We start from the raw sequence: 18,982 nt of genomic DNA, 5'->3' as shown, positions 1-18,982 counted from the left end.
TTTTGTTTTTTTTTTAAAAAAAAGCTCAACTGAAAGGTTCTTTTGGAAACCAAAAGTGATCCTACTAAGGCATTGCTCCAAAGAACCCCTTTTTAGCATCTTCATTTTTAAAAGCACAGGGTTCATTTGCAGTCAGGGTTAATTTGCGGTCACTAATGCACAGAAGTAGGGCTGGCCTAGTTCAGCACCTTGAGCGATTACATGGTGCAATGCCACAAACTCTGTGGCTGGCTGGAGGAGCTCAATGGAGCGGTTGTGGTTTTCCTTGCACCTCTGTGTAGATCACAGCGCTTTCGTGCTCCACTGTCATTCAGGAACACCTACAGAAAGTATCTGCAGCCCAATTAATTGGGATATGATTTTAAAGGAGCTTGGCTTCCCATGATTAAATGCAATCTCCCTAATTGGAGAACGATTCCAGGGCTTCACACTGGAGGTGAAAGAAACAGGCAAGGATGGGTCCTCCGCTCTAATTGCGGAGTCTGAGAGTGGCTTATCGGAGAGAACAGTTTAAAGCTGCAATTCTCAATTACCTCTCCCCAGTATGGCACTGACCTTTCACTATTCTAATTTTATTATGGGGTTATTAATGCTTGCACTCTTCACACAATCAATCAAACCCCACTGCTCCGAAAGACTTTGGCAGAGTACTCCACACAGAAGACATTCCTCTCTATCAGTAACACTTCATTACTTTATGTTCATGTTCTTTCAAGGAATTCCATATGTGCTTCTTATATACATTACAACAAGAATGAAATGATCTATACAGTACGTGGTAATGTGAGGCAATAGGGACATAAAGTTGAGATATTAATTCAGTATGAGGCAGCTGATGTGTTAATCTAAACAGGTGAGTGCAAAAACAGATGTGCAACACATTTTATGCATCATAATATATACAGAGTGACAAATAAAAAGCAGCCATGTCATAAAATGACAGATTGTGAGTGGTCATTAAAAATCCACGTGTGTGAGACAATCTATGTGGACGAGAAGTGGTTCAGTCCTGAAGCAGCAGACGACGATGAGTGACTGGCATCTCACTGATCCACCTGAAAGAGCAGAGAGAGATGTCACTTACAGAGAGACAGAGAGACACGGAAGACGAAGACATGGGCCTCTAAACTGTTGATATGTTGAATCCCAGGTCTTTTGCCGAAGTCAAGCCTTTTACAATGTGAAAACACGCTTGAGGTGCCTTGGCAATGAAGCATGCCAGTGACGTTTGGCTAGTGTAACTGAATTTCAAGATGTACACATAAAAAATTAATTTCCCACCACAACAGCAGAGACTAGAGCATACTGTCACACTTTCTGTGTTCTCACGCACTATATGCACTAAAACAAATAAACAAACAAATAAATATCTGACATAAATGAATGGTTCCGCGAAAAATTAAATGTATAAAATGTTCAACTTACCCCAAATATAGTCGTTCAGCCAAAACATGTTTGGTGTCCAAATTTTGCTGCTTTATTTTAGCATTGGAGGTACGAGGCTAACATTGCTAACAGACACTAGACGTCAATAGACACCCAAATCTTTTCCATAAACACAGCACTTCATGCTCATGCACATCACGCAGGCACACGGAGGCTAGAATGAACTTGTAATTTCAGTTTTATTTTTGAACATATAACTTCAAAACCACCTGGATGTGGTTTGAGCAGTTTGAGAGGAGCTCCGGGAATGGGTGACTATTGGATTCCAGTGTTTGTTAGCAATGTTAGGCTCACAGCTCCAGTTTAAACTCCACTTGACTATATCTGAGGTGAAGTGAAAAATTGTGTAAATCAGATTTATTTGCAGATTTATTTTAAAGATACTTAAGAAGATAAGTGTGACAACTAACCAGTATAACAACTATGAGGAGCTCCTCTATGAGAAATTCGTCATACATTTATGTGAATTGACTATTTAAAACATTGATGCCTGACAATTTATCATAAAGCTACAATAAAACCAAGTCCTTTATGTGAAACGTGGAGTTTCATTTTCTTCACTTGAAAATCCAAGAACGCCTTTAGTTCTACTGAGTGCAATAAGGAGTCCATTTTAAAACCTTAAATAATTTACAAGGAGGTCAGAGGGCAAAGTGAAGGGCAGCTCTATTCCCCCCACACATCTCTGGCTCTGTGCTTCATAGCACTGACTGTTGCCAGCTTTCTCTGACAAAAGCTATAGTAGCCTAAAACACAGACACAGCAGCAGCTCCTATGGTAGTAGTTTCTCACAGCCCTGTAGCAGAGAGCGTAATGATATGTTTCTGAGTGCATTAACATTGACAAGAATGAGGTGGATTATAAAGATTGCCATGACTAAAAAAAGTGTTTCCTTTTTACGTGAAATCCACCATTTTCACAATGATTGGCACGTCTCTCAGCCAATCACCACCATCTTTAACCATTACTTTCTCCATAATTGGAGGCAGAACTCAAACAAATCTGCAGTGAGAATGTCAGCGGAAGTAAATTCATCAGAATGACTGGACTAACAGATGTGAAAAGATGTTACTGGGGAACTTGTTATTTATACACATGCTATCCTGTTCATCTGGATGATGCTGTTTTTATTTAAATCCTAGGCTTGAAAAAGTTTTAGATTGAATGTCATGTGAACAATATCATTCACAATGCTCAAGGTCAAAGCTATTAACTAAGCAAGCAGCTGTAAGGCAAGCAGAACTTTTTATAGGTTACTATAGGCTATGACAAAGCATGTTGAAATAAGTTGGCTAAATAAGTTAGCTGTTCTTACTGACAGCTTGCTAAGTTTGCTAAAAGACCCTATTTACAAGACCCCAAGATCTCCTCAGCATATAAAGTTGCACCAACTACTTCTTGTGCCTCTAGTTAGCTCTAGTGTTAATTTTAGCATTAGCTCATCTGAAGCTGTAGCTTATGTCACTCAGAACTTTTCCTTAAACAATCTAAAGATTTCCCTGACTGTCCCTGACTGATTCATGTAAGCATGTTTTCCAGAATCCATTTTTCTTCGCTTTAAATTATCCTACTTTCATAATTTGTGAATTTCCATGTACATGTATGTTTGTACTGATCATGTTACAAAGTGTTTTCTTGTGTTTCAAAATTTTCTTTTGTGCTACTGAACTTTTGAGTCTGTTAGCACAAGTGCTACGGATGCTACCACGCAGCCTGTGCTGAAAGACAGACGTATCAACGGTAACAAAGGGACACGTGTCATTAAAACACCAAAATGACACACTATGGTCCTCCATGCTCCTCATGGGCATGCACAAATGAGCACTGCAACCGTTGTAACTGCATAATTAGGACAGGGCTTTGGCTGTGATGTGCAGGCTTGGAGAGACAATGCGCTTACGTACAATGCAAAGACAATGTTTCTGCTTCAACACAAAATGTCCAAGAAGGACCCACCCCCCATCAGAGGCAAAGGCATAAACAGCGCAACCTCAGGTTGACATCTAATTAAAAGCAAACGACAATATGTAATTAATTGTCGCGGGGGACTCGAGTGGGCGGCTTCGTCCGTGGCTAATTGCCGTTGGCAGATAAATGTGCGGGCGTGTCAGAACGTTCAGTCCGGGGTTTGTCAGCCGCTGAGATGGGCCTTCATTTCCACCCTTAATGAGAGAGTTATCAGGCTAGGCCTCCGCCTCTGTTGTTCTTCGCCCCCACGAGTCGAGCTGAAGCTTCATTTCAGACTCATCGCCCATTCTTAATCACAGCTCCATAGCATAGTGCACCAAGCCTCAGCATCCTCACAGAGAGAGCAGGAGTGAGAGGAGATGTCTGATTCCCTCCACCAAGTTGAACGATGGATGGAGAGAGTGAGTCTGAATTGTGTTGGATGTTGGAATTATGGAAATCCATTCATAGTCTAATCATAGTTAAACAGCAGTTGCCAAATCAGACTAGCATCAGTATGCAGAAGATGCTCTCCACACAAAAGAAGTGCAAAGTTCAAGACTTGTTATTTGATAGTTTGGCAAAAAAAAATTACACAACGTTACACTTACTAGTGAATGCAGTTGACATCTTCTTTAGTTTGGAAGCTTGTACTTGATCACTTAACACTACATGACCTCACAAATGCTCTTCTGGATGAATGGGCAAAAATTCCCACAGACACTCTCGAAGATCTTTTAGAAAGCTTCCCAGAGAATAGTAAGCTGTTATAGCTGCAAAGGGGGACTAACTCCATATTAATGCCTATGGATTTGGAACGGGATGTCATAAAAGCTCCTGTAGGTGTAATGTGTAGGTGTCCCAATACTTTTTCCCATATAACGTGGCTGATTTAGTACCTTTGTGACCAAAGACCTACCAATACCAATAGAACACGACAAAGTCCTGGCAGTGTCAGAAATTTTGGTCCAAAGTCTTTACTGTGACCACAGCTATGACACGTATCTAAAAAGCAACGAACAGAGAGTGGAAAGAGAGAGAACGATGAATTAAGGTGAAAACTGCTCACAAGTTATATGTTAGTTTACATACGTTAGCCTGGCCCAGCATTCAATTCACATATACAGTGATCTGCTTTGAAATGGCAAATCCATCACCAGAAAAAAATGAGTGTATAAGCTGCAGTACAACTGATGTTGCATAGCCACAGAATTTGGCCTGTATCTGCTGCATCTTGTGCTGTGTGATATGCAATAAACTGTTGTCATTGCACAGTGTATGATTAGGAGTGCCGATCTAGGGTCAGTCCATCATCCATTTTATTGTATGCATTAGAAAGAAAAATGAAGGTAGTGCTCCAAGTGCAGTACTTTTACTCTCAAAAACACTCAGAACTTGTATGATCTCTTATCATCTATTGCTGCTGTCTCTGTTGTTCTCTCTCGCTTTCCCTACTTGCACAATGAAACATAAAGGAATCTAAACACAAGCCATTAGGCTGTCTATATCGGCTCTCTACATGTTTTTTTTGTCTTATTATGCAAATTCACCACGTACCACTCTAAGACCTATACACCTGCGCCTATCCACTCTGTTGTTTGGAGTGAGAATGAGCATAATTATTCATGATGCAAACAGAACAAGGGCTCCCCGACTAACAGAGTATCCGATGTTGTGCATATTTAATGGGAGCCATATGAAGACTCTTCTGCTGTGCATTCTAAGTGCCACACATTCATCCTGTGCCTGTGGGCAAAAGGAGCATCAAAGATTGATTTAAACAACAGTTTGCATGACAAAGTGAATTTTGGAACATCTGAATGGCTGCTCAAGATTCATGCCGCGTCCAGGCTGCTGATCATTTCGGCTGCGGTTTTCATCCATTTCTCCTAATAGCAGCTAAAAGGAAAGCCTGCATGGCACTCCATGTGTGTTCACAGAGCAAGACTGTCACTCATATTTGTGGTGCAGCCATGGAAACCAGCCCTGCGTTGCGCTCCAAGGATCTCACTACTGTACTCCCCTCCAGGCAAAAGCCAATAACTGCTCCTTCAGTAGGAATGAGAAATAAATAAACAATTAAACTAGAGAAAAATATTGACCAGCTGCCGTGTGCACTTTTTATTATTTTTTTGTGCTTGAAGCAAGGCTATAGAAAAGGCTTGGTCGAGCAGTGGATTTGTGTGGACTTAACAGGCCAAATCAATCTAGTGTCCGAATCAATGCAAGAACTTCGAGCAAATCTCCATTAGCTTGTGTTATGGGGCTGTCCAGGGCCAGCCACATGTAACTGGGACCAGCTCAACCTTCTGTTCACTATAGGATCCATTTAATGACTCTTTGTGCCCTTACCAGATAAACCAGAGCACCGCCAAACACAGTGATTAGTGCATTGTCAGGAATGGGTTCAAACATACACTCACAGAGCACTTTATTATGAACACCTACACCTACTTATTCATACAATTATCTAATCAGCCAATCATGTGGGAGCAGAGCAATGCATAAAATCATGCAGATACAGGCCAGATAAGCTTCAGATAATGCTCACGTCAACCATCAGAATAGGGAATAAATGTGATCTCAGTGATTTTGATTGTGGCATGAAAAAACATCCAGTCAGCGGCAGTTCTGCAGACAACAATGCCTCATTGATGAGAGTGGTCAGTGGAGAATGGCCAGACTACTTTGAACTAACAGAAGGGCTATGGTGACTCAGATAACCACTCTGTACACATGTTGCAAGTGGAAAAGCATCTCAGAATGCACAAAACATCAAACCTTGAAGCAAATGGGCTACAACAGCAGAAGACCACGGCAAGTTCAAACTGCAGTGAACACAGGCTTACCAAAACTGGCACTTGAAGACTGGAAAAATGTAGCCCGGTCTGAGGCACACAGAGGGTGGGGTCAGAATTTGGTGCCAAGAGCACGAATCGATGAACTTGCCTTGTGCCGACACTCCAGGCTGGTGGAGGTGGTGTAATGGTGTGGGGAATGTTTTATAGGCACATTTTGGGCCTGCTATTACCAATCATCACTTGCATGCTGCCTATCTGAGTATTGCTGCTGACCATGTGCATTCCTTCATGGCCACAATTTACCTTCTTCTAATGGCTACTTTTAGCATAATAATACACCATGTCACAGAGCAAAAATTGTCTCAAACTGGTTCCATGAACAAGGCAATGGGTTTCAGTATTCTTCAGTAGCATTCCCAGATTCAGATCTGAATCCAATAGAACAATGAACCAGAATCTCAAAGGAATATTTCCAACATCCACGCCACAAAGAACTGAGACTGTTTTGAGAGCAAAGGGAGGCCCTACCCAGTATTAGTATAGTGTTCCTAATGAAGTGCTCAGTGGATGTATTGTCTCAGTCAGATATTCTTTTCTCTCTGAAAACTTTATACAGGAATGAAATATGTTCTTAACTTAAATGTATGTTAATGTAACGAGATTTTACATTCTAAAAACATAAATATGACAAAAGGCTTCTTTGCACATGTCGGAGAACAGGGGTGCCTAATCCTGGTCCTGGTCATCTACCCCCTTGTGGATTTGCGTGGCCCTGAAACCTGGTGCATGTATTATTTCAGAGGTGGATCATTCTCAGCACTGCAGTGACACTGAAGTGGTGGTGGTGTGTTAGTTTGTGCTGCACTGGTATGAGTGGATCAGATACAGCAGTGCTGCTGGAGTTTTTAAATTTTAACTTCTTGATGAGGGATGTTTTTTCTCAGAATAAATTTACTTCAATTAAAGGTTGGATTTTTCTCATTTTTTCAATATGAAATTAAGTTAATTCATAAAAGGTGAATTTCCAATCACACTTTTTACTCACTAGCCTCAGATATCTGGTCTGGTTTACTCTTTATTACTGTAGTTTGGGGTATCATCATGCCTAGATCAAAAGAGTTTTCTGAGGCCTTCAGAAAGAATTGTGTAGATGTAGAAGAGTCTGGGAATGGGTTTGAGAAGTGTTTCCAAAATATTAGAAATCAATCCTTCCACTGTCTGGAAGATCATCTACAAGAAGAGAATATTCAAAGCTACTGCCAACTTGTCAGGCCACCCCAACAATTTGAACCCAAGAGCAGAAGGTTAAAAGAAGTCTTTAAGAACCCCAAAATTTCATCACAGGATCTGCAAGTAGCTCTTGCCACTGTTGATGCAACAGTGCATGCATCTACCATTAAAAAAAAGACTGCACAAATTTGGCCTACATGAGAGGTGCACCACGAGGAAGCTTTTGCTGTCCAAAAATAACATTAGGGCAAGACTTAAGTTTGCTAATCAATATCTAAGTAAGAAACAGGACTTCTGGAGCAATCTGCTATAGACAGATGAGTCAAGGATAGAGTTGTTTGGCCATAGTACCAGAAGCCGTGTTTGGTGAAAATCTGCCAAGAAGACTGCATTTGATACAAACAACCTCATACCGGTTGTAAAGCATGATAGTGGAAATGTTATGGTTTGGGGTTGCTTTGCTGCTTCAGGACCTGGTTAATTTGCAATCATAGAATTGACTATGAATTCTCTTTCATACCATAGAGTGATTGAGGAGAATGTGAAGCCAAAAAGTTGACGCTGAAGAAGTAGACCTTCCAACAGGATAATGATCCCAAACATACAAGCAAATCCACCAAGGAATGGCTCAAAAGGAAGGAATTCCACTGAAATTCTGTGATTTGAAACAGGCTGTACATGCAAAATATCTCCCAGTAGATGCCAGAAACTGGTAGACAGTTATAAGAAATGCCTACATGAAGTTTTTTCTCTCAAAAGGGGCAGTACCAGTTACTAAAGCCAGGGGTGTACTTCATTTTCCAAATTAATGTTCAGTAAAATGATTTGCAAAGTCAAATTTCCTTTGTTTTTTATTCTATAACATAATATTTCCTTGTAGATATTGTTTAGCTGATGATCAAATACTGATATGCCCACATACGTCAAAAAACCAAGACATTTCATGGTGTGTACTTAAATTCCATATGACTGTATAAGGTAAGAGGAGCTGATAAAATAGACAATTAGTGCAGATACAATGGGGTGTAATTAATGAAATGGCAGGTCAGTATATAAGGAAGTAATAATAATAATAATAACAATAATAATAATAATATCTTAATTTATAAAGCACTTTTCATACCAATGGCAGATCAGAGTGCTTTACAGACAGGTGATAAAGCTTAACAGTAATAGAAGAAACTATGAGTATTAATTTAAAATCATATAACACAATGACAGATCAAATTAAAAAGCTAAATCCCAAAAAAAGACACAGAATTTTAATCAAACGCTTCCTGGAATTGATTTCCAGAGTTTAGAACCATAATAACTGAACAAGGCCTCTCCATGTTTTCTGTAGTTTACAGAAGGTATTTGCAGAAGGCCAGTATCTTCAGATCTCAGATCACGTGTTGGAACATAAACAGACAGCCATTCTGTGAGGTAAGAGGGCGTTAGGTCATTTAGAGCCTTAAAAACAAGTAACAGAACTGAAATGAGTAGCATGAGTAACCTAACTACCTAGCACTTATGAGTTAGTCCTGTTAATTATATGTTAATTAATCTAAATATTGTTAAATATAACTTATTATTACTTTGTGTTCCTCCAAGTTAAGTGATCATTTATACTACTAATTATGCTACAAACTGATTAACACCAAACTAGTTTGAGATATCCTGATTTCTCTAAACTTGTTTTTGTGTTTCTTAAAATGGAAATTATACTTAAATTATCAATTACTGTTTATTCTAAATGATGCTACACGATAAACCAAACAGGAATCAGGAACAATTCTGTTTTTGATTAAACTAAAACAAGTCCTTCACACGTGCACATCTTATCCAGTGTCAGGTTTTTTAGAGATACTATTACAGCAAGTTAATAGTATGACAGACACTGTCAATATGCTTACAAGGGAAACTATCTTTGAATAAGCAACCTGTGTTTTAGGCCTAACAAGTAACAAGCCCACTTAATGAACATGAGACACTATTTTAGGAGAGTATTACACCTGTTATCTGCCAATTCCACATTTGGCTGTTATATATCTCTGTGCACATTTAGTTTTGGTCTGCTCTCCTCTCAGAGGGTGAACACTTTACTTGGAGGGACACATTAAGTAGTGATTAATGGTTAAAATGTAAAGCCAGCTCTGAAGACAGAAACGCAGCTGAATAAATGGAGGTGATGGAAAGGGTCCAGTAAAGCCCAAGGACTATACTCCTTACAGAGCTGCACAGTGGAAGAAAATGTAGCAGTAGATTAATCAACAGACAATTAAGGGGACTAATTCTTAGTGCTAGTTAGTTCTCATGTTACTTCTTTATATGCGACACACTCATCAGTTCATTAGCAGTGTAATAAGCCACAGTACACAGTTAATGAGTGATTACACTGTGAACAAATAACACACTAAACGGTCAGTTAACTATCAGTTCACAATGTAGTCAATTGCTAATTTCTATGTACATGATCAGTTACTACTGCTTAATGAATGCTTTATTAATATACAAATAATTGCCTATTAATGGCATAATTCGTTTTCAATTTGCCACCTTTAATGTTATTGTTTATGGGTCATCGCAATAATTTATTGTGTCAGATGTGAACATCATTGTGTTGGATATGAATACAAGCCAAACCGAGTCATAATGCAAAACCTTTACATTATGCAAGGGTTTTTAAAGAGGACCTATTTTGCTCATTTTCAATGTTCAGAATTTTATTTTTGGGATCTATTAGAATAGATTTACATGCTTCAATGTTCCAAAAACACATTATTTTTCTCATACTGTACATCTCTATCTCCCCTTACTGCTCTGTTAGAGCTCCTGTGTCTGTAAGCTCCCTTCCCAATGCGCTCTGATTGGTCAGCTTGCCCACTCTGTTCTGACAGATCAACTGCCAGAGTGACTCTGCTCCTACATGGTCCTGCAGTCTGCAGACAGACACTTCTGCTCCTACATGGTCTTGCAGTCTGCAGACAGACACTTCTCTCCTGAGCAGTTGTAAACACAGATGTGGCTATTTTTACAATTGGTTCTGCCATATCAGTTTGAGCTAGAATCCAATCCTGAAAGTCAGGTCAGCGTCTTCTCGACGTGGCTACGAAACTGAACAATCTCCTTCTGGCCTCCAGTAGTTGCTGTGCGTTGTGTTATGGTGGGCCAAGTTTGCCTGATTTTTTCCTGGGCATTTCCATGCACAAAAAGCTATATAACAACTGAATAAAAGAGAAAAAAAACAGAAAAGCAGAATAGGATCCCTTTAAAACCTCTAAAAAGTTATTCACTCTCACACATCTCATTAACTAATGTGGTCTTTTAGGACTGTGCTTCCCACCCCTGATCCTAGAGGTCCATTGCTCTGTACATTTTAGGGTTTTCTCTGCCCCCAAACATCTGATCTGACTAATAAGCTCATTAACAGCCCATTACTGAGCTGAAGTGGGAGTGTTAAAGCAGGGAAAACACTACAATGTGCAGGGTAGTGGGCCTCCAGGATCAGGTTTCGAAAACACTGCTTTTAGGTTCTACTGTGGCATCACTCAAAGAACCCTCTGTGGCACCTTTATTTCAAAGAAAATCACTGTATACCTTTAGTTTACTGCAAATGTATGACAAGCTATTTTGGATCATTTTTATTCTTCCATTTCACTCAATGTAAAGAGCAGCTGGTGTTTTCAAATGGTGGTTAAAAAGTTACAAACGAAAATGTGATGATAGCTGATTTAGCTGCTGTAACTCTGCATGAGGCCAACAAGACTACAGTGACTCACACACTTGTCAGTGATGCAGCAATCAGTGTAAAAAGTTGCTCTGCCGTCTGGCTCTCAAAGTCCAAGTGATCACAGACTGTAGATACAGTATTCGCCTTTTCACAGCACAGTTATTAACTTCCACAGTCTGCGCTGTGACTTCTTGAACCTGTGAATACCACCAGCGACAGTTTTATTTTTTGCTGTGGGCTGCTGCCCATTTCTCCTATGTATATCTGTACCTCATTTATGAATATGGTTATCACATACAATGTTAGCTATAGATCATATAAACAGAGGCTGAAAGAAAAGCATTTATGTCTAAGAAGAGCACCCTTGAAAATAAAGGTGCCAAAGAGGGTTCTCTGGAGTGATCACATAGAAGAACAGGTCTTGCTTCCCTAAAGGATGGATCTTTCTAAAGCACATGTGTCAGGCTCCATTCCTCGCAGGCCAAAAACACTGCAGACTTCAGCACGCTGCCTCATTAAACACATCTAATTCAGCTCATTAGCTAATTAGCAAGGCCTTCATGAACTGAAGTCAGTGTTAGATGAAGGTAAACATTAATCTCCACAGCACTTTTGGCCTGGAAGGTCCCCAGTTTCACATGCCCGTTCTAAAGAATCTCCAGGTAGAGGTTCTGTACAGGGACGCAGACAGTGGGAGCGCCGTGGGCTGCAGCACTCCCAGATTTCAGGATCATAAATAAATAAGTAAAAAAGAACTTTATAATAGTTTACGTATGCTAAAGACCTATGTGAGCTTGGTTTAGGGTGAAGTTTGTATTTTTATATTTATGTTTTATTTATAGATTTTCAGAATCTGCAGTAGCTGTGCGCTGTTTAAGTTAATGCTGCATTTTAACAATAAGCCAAACTGCTTCTCCCACCAGCTTTCCATTCCGAGGGGAGTGTTGCTAAAAAACAAGCCAGTCCAGGGGTGTTGGCTATTTCTGAGCCCTAAAGCAGCCTAAATTTTTAAACTTAAAAAATCAACTAATGTACAAGGTTTTAAAGGGCCAATATCCTACTTTTTTCATATATATGATGTGGCCTTGTGTTTGATACATGAGCTTTGTAACTTCAGCATGAATGGGCGGGGCTAAACTGCTGTAGGCTGAATATATGGATATATGTAAATGATTTTTGTGACATCATAAAAGCAGTGAATTCAAAATGGTCTGTTTTTGCAGCTCAGTTTCTATAAGTGGACTGTATGAACTGGGGAGTGAACAGTATGTGTTGAAACCTCGACAGTGTTAACATACTACAGCTCTTTTATTTAAAAAAGCGTGAGGCCCTTCAAATACATCAGTTGGTTTTTAACTATTATATCTCTGGCTCAGTGTGCGTTGGAGTCTTTAAACTCAGCATGTAGCTGTAGTGGGTGTGACACAATCAGTTATCCTGCCACATATCCACAATCAATCTGATTGGTCACCACTCATTTACATAAAAAAATGTTCCACAATAACAAGAAAGAGAGCTGAGTGAGCAGGGTGTGCGTCAGTGGTTCAGTTATATGTGTACGCTGTTGTCTCACCACATTATAGCACATTATGACATGTTCAATTTGATGTACACTTTCCAAAAAATTCAAATACAAAAAGGCATATAATTTTGCATTTTATATGCTGCTGAAAATTTCAGCACTCCTAGCTTTATTTTCTTGTGTACCCTGGTTCAATAACAATAAAGGAAAAGGCCCAATCCAAGATCCATTTAGAAGCCTGTGTTTTTACGAGTGTGATGATTGAGGCAGTTGAGAATCACAGCAAGATGCTTTGATGGATGGATTAAGCAGATTCTTAACCCTGGATTCTCCTGTGGCTCTGTAAAACTCGGCTTTGCGTTAGCCACAGCACGGAGCCAGCCTGCTCTTTGCTCTGGCTCGGCCATCATTACTTCACTTATTCTCTCTCATCCCTCATCAATATTCCAGCAGGCTGGTCTTAGCAAGACCCACAGACCTGGACAAATCACTCTCCTTGCAATTTCTCTGGTGCAGAGGCATGCTTAAGCTCACATAAATAGGCACACCAACACACATGTAACACAGACACATACACCCTCTGATTGAAAATACACCTTGTAGGCTGAGGTAAGTCCTCAGCAAGGGGCTCGGCACAAATATATAATTTAATTTCATGGACGTCAGAAAGAGCACCTATAAGTTCTGACAATTACTTCCTCTGATGGCATTTTTCATTATCTGCATGTAGACCTCAAGGCTTCTGATTACGCTAAAATGCATGTTCACGTTGATAAGCTTCAAAATTATACACACGCCTCTAGGCTGAGTGCAGCGGCGAGACGGGCAGAGTGTGAGGAGAGGGTGGTGAATTTTAGGTGTGTCCCCCATGCCTGCGAAAACGAATTGATCTCTCACTGTTTCAATTAATCCACGCTGTCTGATATGGCAGACGTCCGACAGACTTTCAGCCAGCCTCGATGCAGGTAATTTCAGCCGCCATTAGCACTCTAATTTGCTACACTCGACTCGGCTCGACTCAAACAAAATTCAAACCCTTTCAGGAAAGAGAGTGACAAAAGGGAGCATTAAGGGGTCTAATATGTCTGTAAAATTACAATATTTCATTTGCCGTCATTCCACCGTGCAAGAGGCGATTGTACACCTATCACTCCCCAGCAGTGTGCCGGCGAGGGGCCATTATGGACTATGTGCGGCTGCCGCTGCGTCGCGCAGACTTAATTGTCTTCTGACGGCAACGCGGAGGGCAGGGAGTGTGTCGGCAGGGTGTGTGTGTGTGTGTGCTCGCAAGAAGGCCCGAGCAGGCCCAGCCCCAGGGAGCAGCCCATTAGTGCCGTAATTACAGCTTGGCTACGATAACCATGCCACACTTCGCTAACCACCGCACACAGGCCTTATTGCAGGGGTGCTTTACTTAATACCTTTATTACAAAAGACAATCACTTAATTATAGAGTCTGCGAAAGAACATCAAATGTGCGTCAGAATCAATTTAGGCGCTGGTAATGGAGGCGGTAGAGCTGTTTATTGTCAACTTGACAAGTGCGTCAGTTAAGTTCCAGCAGTCAAAGGCTGCTTTCTGATAACTCCACGATTATTCATCAGATGTGGCACAATGACGTGGAAAGAATGAGTCTGACTCAGTGTGTGCAAGAAATGAACTCTGGTGATTGTGTAGTTTGAAACAATAGAAACCCATTTACCTTCTAATCATAGTTAAACTGCTGTTGCCAAATCAGGCTAGCATCAGGGCACAAGCAAAGATGCTCTCCAAACACAAAAGTGCAAAGGCTCTTTATTTATTAACTGAGTATCCTGGCATTTTTCAGCCTAATCTCTGTCTGCCACATCTGTATTGTACTGTTGATGAAGCTCACTGCATTTTTCTGCTATTAAAAAAAGAAAAGAAAGCCAAATAAAAACACTTATGATAGAAATTAATGAGCAGTTGCTTCAGAATTAGAGTATTGATCTATTTATCACCAGAAAGCAAGAAGGCCCACAGGGTGAAAAAAAGAAAAAAACTTTTTAGCTTAAAAAATTATCTTTTATTTCTGACATAGAAAACTTGGTAATTATAACCTGAACAATAGCTTACATTTCTCTGTTGCTGCCCAGTGTCCAGAAGGCAACACGCATGTTCATGTAGAATTCAATCAAACATAATAATAATAGCAATAATATTAATACTACTACTACTACTGATAATAATAATAATAATAATAATGAATTACATTACATTAAAATACATTATCGTTAATAATAAAAACAATATTGACCTAGCAGTCTAAATTCAAATGTAAATAAAAACAAAATGCAATGATGTGCAAATCATTTAAACCCTATATGTTATTGAAAATACTACAAAGACAACTGAAAAATATATGCCCATTTTGAATTTGATGCCAACAAGCCGTTCCAAAAAAGTTGGGATGGGGGCAACAAAGGGTTGGCAAAGTTGTGTAATGCTAAAAAACACCTGGTGGTTGATTGGCAACAGGTCAGTAACATGATTTGGTTTAAAAAAGCATCTCAGAGAGGCTGAGTCTTTCAGAAGTAAAGATGAGGAGGGGTTCACCACTAGACTGCACAATCAAATACTGCAACAAATCAAGAATAACGTTTCTCAGTGTAAACTTTTGCTTTTCATCTTCTACGGGACATAATAACATTAAAAGATCCAGAGAATCTAGAGAAATCTCTCTATGTAAGGAACAAGGCCAAAAACCCCGTATTTGCTGGTTGCAGGTGGCACTGCATTAAAAACAGACATGATTCTGTAGTGGAAATCACTGCATGGGCTCAGAAACACTTCTGAAAACCACTGTCTGTGAAAACAGTTTGGTGCTGCATCCACAAATGCTAAAGTTAAAACTCTAAAACACAAAGATGAAACCATATATAAACAGGATCCAAAAACAATGTCACCTTCTCTGGGCCGGAGCTCATTTAAAATGGACTGAGGGGAAGTGGAAAAGTGTCCTGTGGTCCAACAAATCCACATTTTAAATTCTAAAGACCACCCAGCCTGTTATCAGTGCACAGTTCAAAAGCCAGTATTCATGATAGTACAGGGGTGCATTAGTGCACATGGCATGGGTGACGTGCACATCTGTGAAGGTACCATTAATGCTGAATGATACATACAAGTTTTGACAACATATGCTGCCATCCAGATGACATCTTTTTCAGGGAAGGCCTTGATTATTTCAGCAAGACAATGTAAAACCACATTCTGCATGTATTACAACAGCATTGCTCCATATTAAAAGAGTCTGGGTGCTAAACTGACCTGCCTGTGGTCCAGACCTGTCACCACTGATAACATTTGGCACATTATGAAATAAAAAATATGACAAAAGAGACCTCAAACTGTTGAACAGCTGAAATATATACAAAGAAGAGTGAGAAAACATATCACTTTCAAAACTACAACAGTTGGACTCAATGCTTACAGTGTTGAAAGAAGAGGTGATGAAACACAGTGGTAAACATACCCCTGTCCCAACTTTTTTGGAACGTGTTGTTGGCATCAAATTCAAAACGCATATATTTTTCAAAAAACAACACAATTTCTCAGTTTCAACATCTGATATGTTGTCTCTGTAGTATTTTCCTTTCATGTATTTGGCTTTCATGAGTTGCATATTATTGCATTCTATTTTTATTTACATTCTGCACAGCGTCCCAACTTTTTGGAAATGGCGTTGTAAGTGAAAGTAATGTAAAGATACACTATATGGACACTATATGCGGGGCAGCTCCATATTAATGTGCACAGAATGGGATGTCCAACAAACTCATATAGGTGTGATGATAAGGTGTCCACATTCTTTTGGCTATGTAGTGTATTTCTTTGTCCCTTCTTGATATTAACATTAGGCTATATAAAAACATTCTCATTAAGTAATACTGAATGAGCAGAGCACAGCAGTGACCTATTTTTCTCATGATCTAATCTTATTTCAAACATTTTTTCTGCATTTTTTTCTGTTCGAATGCATTGTGAATATTAAGACTGCTGTAGCTGAATATTGTCAGCACAGTGATATGCAACATGAAATAAAATATTAGGACATTAGGCTAACGTAGCCTCATTTTATAGCAGAAATCAAGAGGAATGGCAGCAAATTAAAGGGACATATTTCTTACACTGGTCGCTCATGACTGGACAAGTGAAACATCAGGGGAGGCAAAAAATAGATAAAGCTGCCTTTTTAGGCCACTTAAAATGCCAGCTTTATTTTTGTCCTATTAAATCAGTGTTTCTGAGATACAAACAAAGATGACTTGGAACAAAGATGACACATTAGGACCGAAGTGGGAAGTCCTGATCCAAGTGCAGCACTCCTACTCTGAGCACTACTCTGAACATTACTCTGAAAAACCCTCACAAGTTGTATGATAAATATGGTGCAAACTTTCATCGTCACATTCTGATGGAATCTGTTGAATATGCAGCAGTTCAACATTAGGCATATTATTATTCCTCACATCGCTAGAGAAGAATTGATGTTTGCTGAAGTCATGCTTATTCCACATCCACAGGTTGAGTCATAGACCCAAGGGAATCAATTTAAAGCAATGTTGTATGGGACATATTCTGAAATAGATTTGTTAAAAATACACTGTGCTTTCATTTGGAGGAAATGCGAAAATCATTATGAAACAAAGCAAGTCAGGAACTTCTATCAGAACAGAAAATAGGGAGTACAAGGTTGAAGGGAAAAGCTCTTCAGTCATTTCTGGATGCTGATGATAAACACCATGAGTCATTTTATTTAACCCCTACATTGTTCTTTTTGGTTTAAATAACAGCATGAAAGAAATCATTATATTTTAAAAACACCATTATAAAATTGATTATCTGTTCCATTTGGAGAAATTAAAAACACTGTGTCATTCATGGAGTTATCTTTGATCGTGATGTTGCTTGGCAACCATACTTTTAAATGAACTACGTGGTGGAAGCATTGTTTATGGTTTATTTTCTGTTGAAGGTAAATACTGGCATTTGACTTTGTAGGACCGGAAAATTCAAATCCTGCTGAACATGATGTCTCCTAAAATATTCATCCAAAGTGCTTTTATAAATAATTAAATAAAAAGTGTTGATGTGTCTCCCTTCTGGTCTGTGTACTGCTAACATTTAACAAGGGTGGAGCTGCTCTCCGGTTTAGTTGCCTTCTTCATTTATGGCTTACACTGCAATACATTTCCATGGCAGGTTCTATAAAATATGTTTATCTTTTGTAATGAATGTGCAACTAGGTTAGGCTATAGTGAAAACCAGGGAACATTAGATCATATGTTTTCAGCTTAACAATTCATTAATAAGTTTTCTGTATGAAGTTGAGATAAAAATGTGAAAATAAAAAATGTAAAAATAAAATATGAGCATTTATGAATGACAAAACATGTTGATACTGAGCTGATGATCACTAAAGATATTTACACACGTGAGAAAAACAGAAATGTGGATTGATAAATGCTCTCTGCTTCTCCTTTGCGATGTTGATGTGGGAGCAGTTCAGGTTTGCCACTCTTTGTCGCAAAACATTTGACTTTAAGTTTGCAGCAGCCATAAAGCCACAAAGAAAGTCAGTTGTTAGCAGCCATGTGATAAACTGACAAACATGTTTTTTGGCAAAGAGTTTTTCTTTTAGGCTGTTTGAGAATATACAATAGGTAACATTTGGACTACGTTATCACACCATGTGATAACACTTGTGTTTTTGCACAATAACCAGTATGTGACCAAAATTTTAGGCTAGCTTTACACAGTGAAACCTTTATGCAATTTTAGTTGCTTGAAACCTATATGAAGCTAAATTGCACTTGAACTGCATAGTGTAAAGTGTCCTGCTCACTTGAAACTTAGCCACAACAGCTGCAAACGTCTCAATAGCCAATCAAAATCCTGATAGCATGCCATGTGATCACGACATACTTTCAAACAACTTATATCCCCAGATCAACAGACAAGAGAATCAAACAGAAACTGGTTTATTGCACGGTTAGAAATTAGACCCCCTACTCCACACAGAGCACATGTCTCAGTTGCCTGAGCCATGACAACAAACATTAATTTCTTGTAGCTAACATTTCTGCAACCAGCTGCTTTAAAAGCCACCCAGTGTTAACAGCTGTTTTAACTGTTGCATGTGCCACCATTTATTGTTCTAGCCTGCTGTTAATCTACATAGCTAGACAAATTTCCCCTCTCTTGACGCTCCCTAATTTTACACGAAGCTCAGATTCATTTGGGTTCCAAGGGATGAAAATTCTTAGAAGCGGAGACGGATGTGGTCAGCGATTAACTTGC

The 18,982-nt window shown here is 39.3% G+C and overlaps 1 protein-coding gene across 1 annotated transcript in view; it reads right to left on the bottom strand.

Annotated features, from left to right (window-relative positions):
• Nucleotides 1-674: 674 nt before the first annotated feature.
• zgc:174356 (uncharacterized protein LOC100137120 homolog) overlaps nucleotides 675-18,982 on the bottom strand; it is a 45,498-nt gene continuing 27,190 nt past the window's right edge. Inside the window, exon 7 of the mRNA XM_036593319.1 lies at nucleotides 675-1,055. Within this exon, the coding sequence (XP_036449212.1) occupies nucleotides 1,004-1,055 (52 nt within the window). The 3' untranslated portion in view covers nucleotides 675-1,003. The remainder of the gene's footprint in view (nucleotides 1,056-18,982) is intronic.

The sequence above is a fragment of the Colossoma macropomum genome, unplaced genomic scaffold, assembly GCF_904425465.1.
Source record: "Colossoma macropomum unplaced genomic scaffold, Colossoma_macropomum, whole genome shotgun sequence".
Taxonomy (NCBI): domain Eukaryota; kingdom Metazoa; phylum Chordata; class Actinopteri; order Characiformes; family Serrasalmidae; genus Colossoma; species Colossoma macropomum.
Note: the sequence above shows the minus strand (reverse complement) of the source record. Positions and strands in the feature narration are given on the sequence as shown.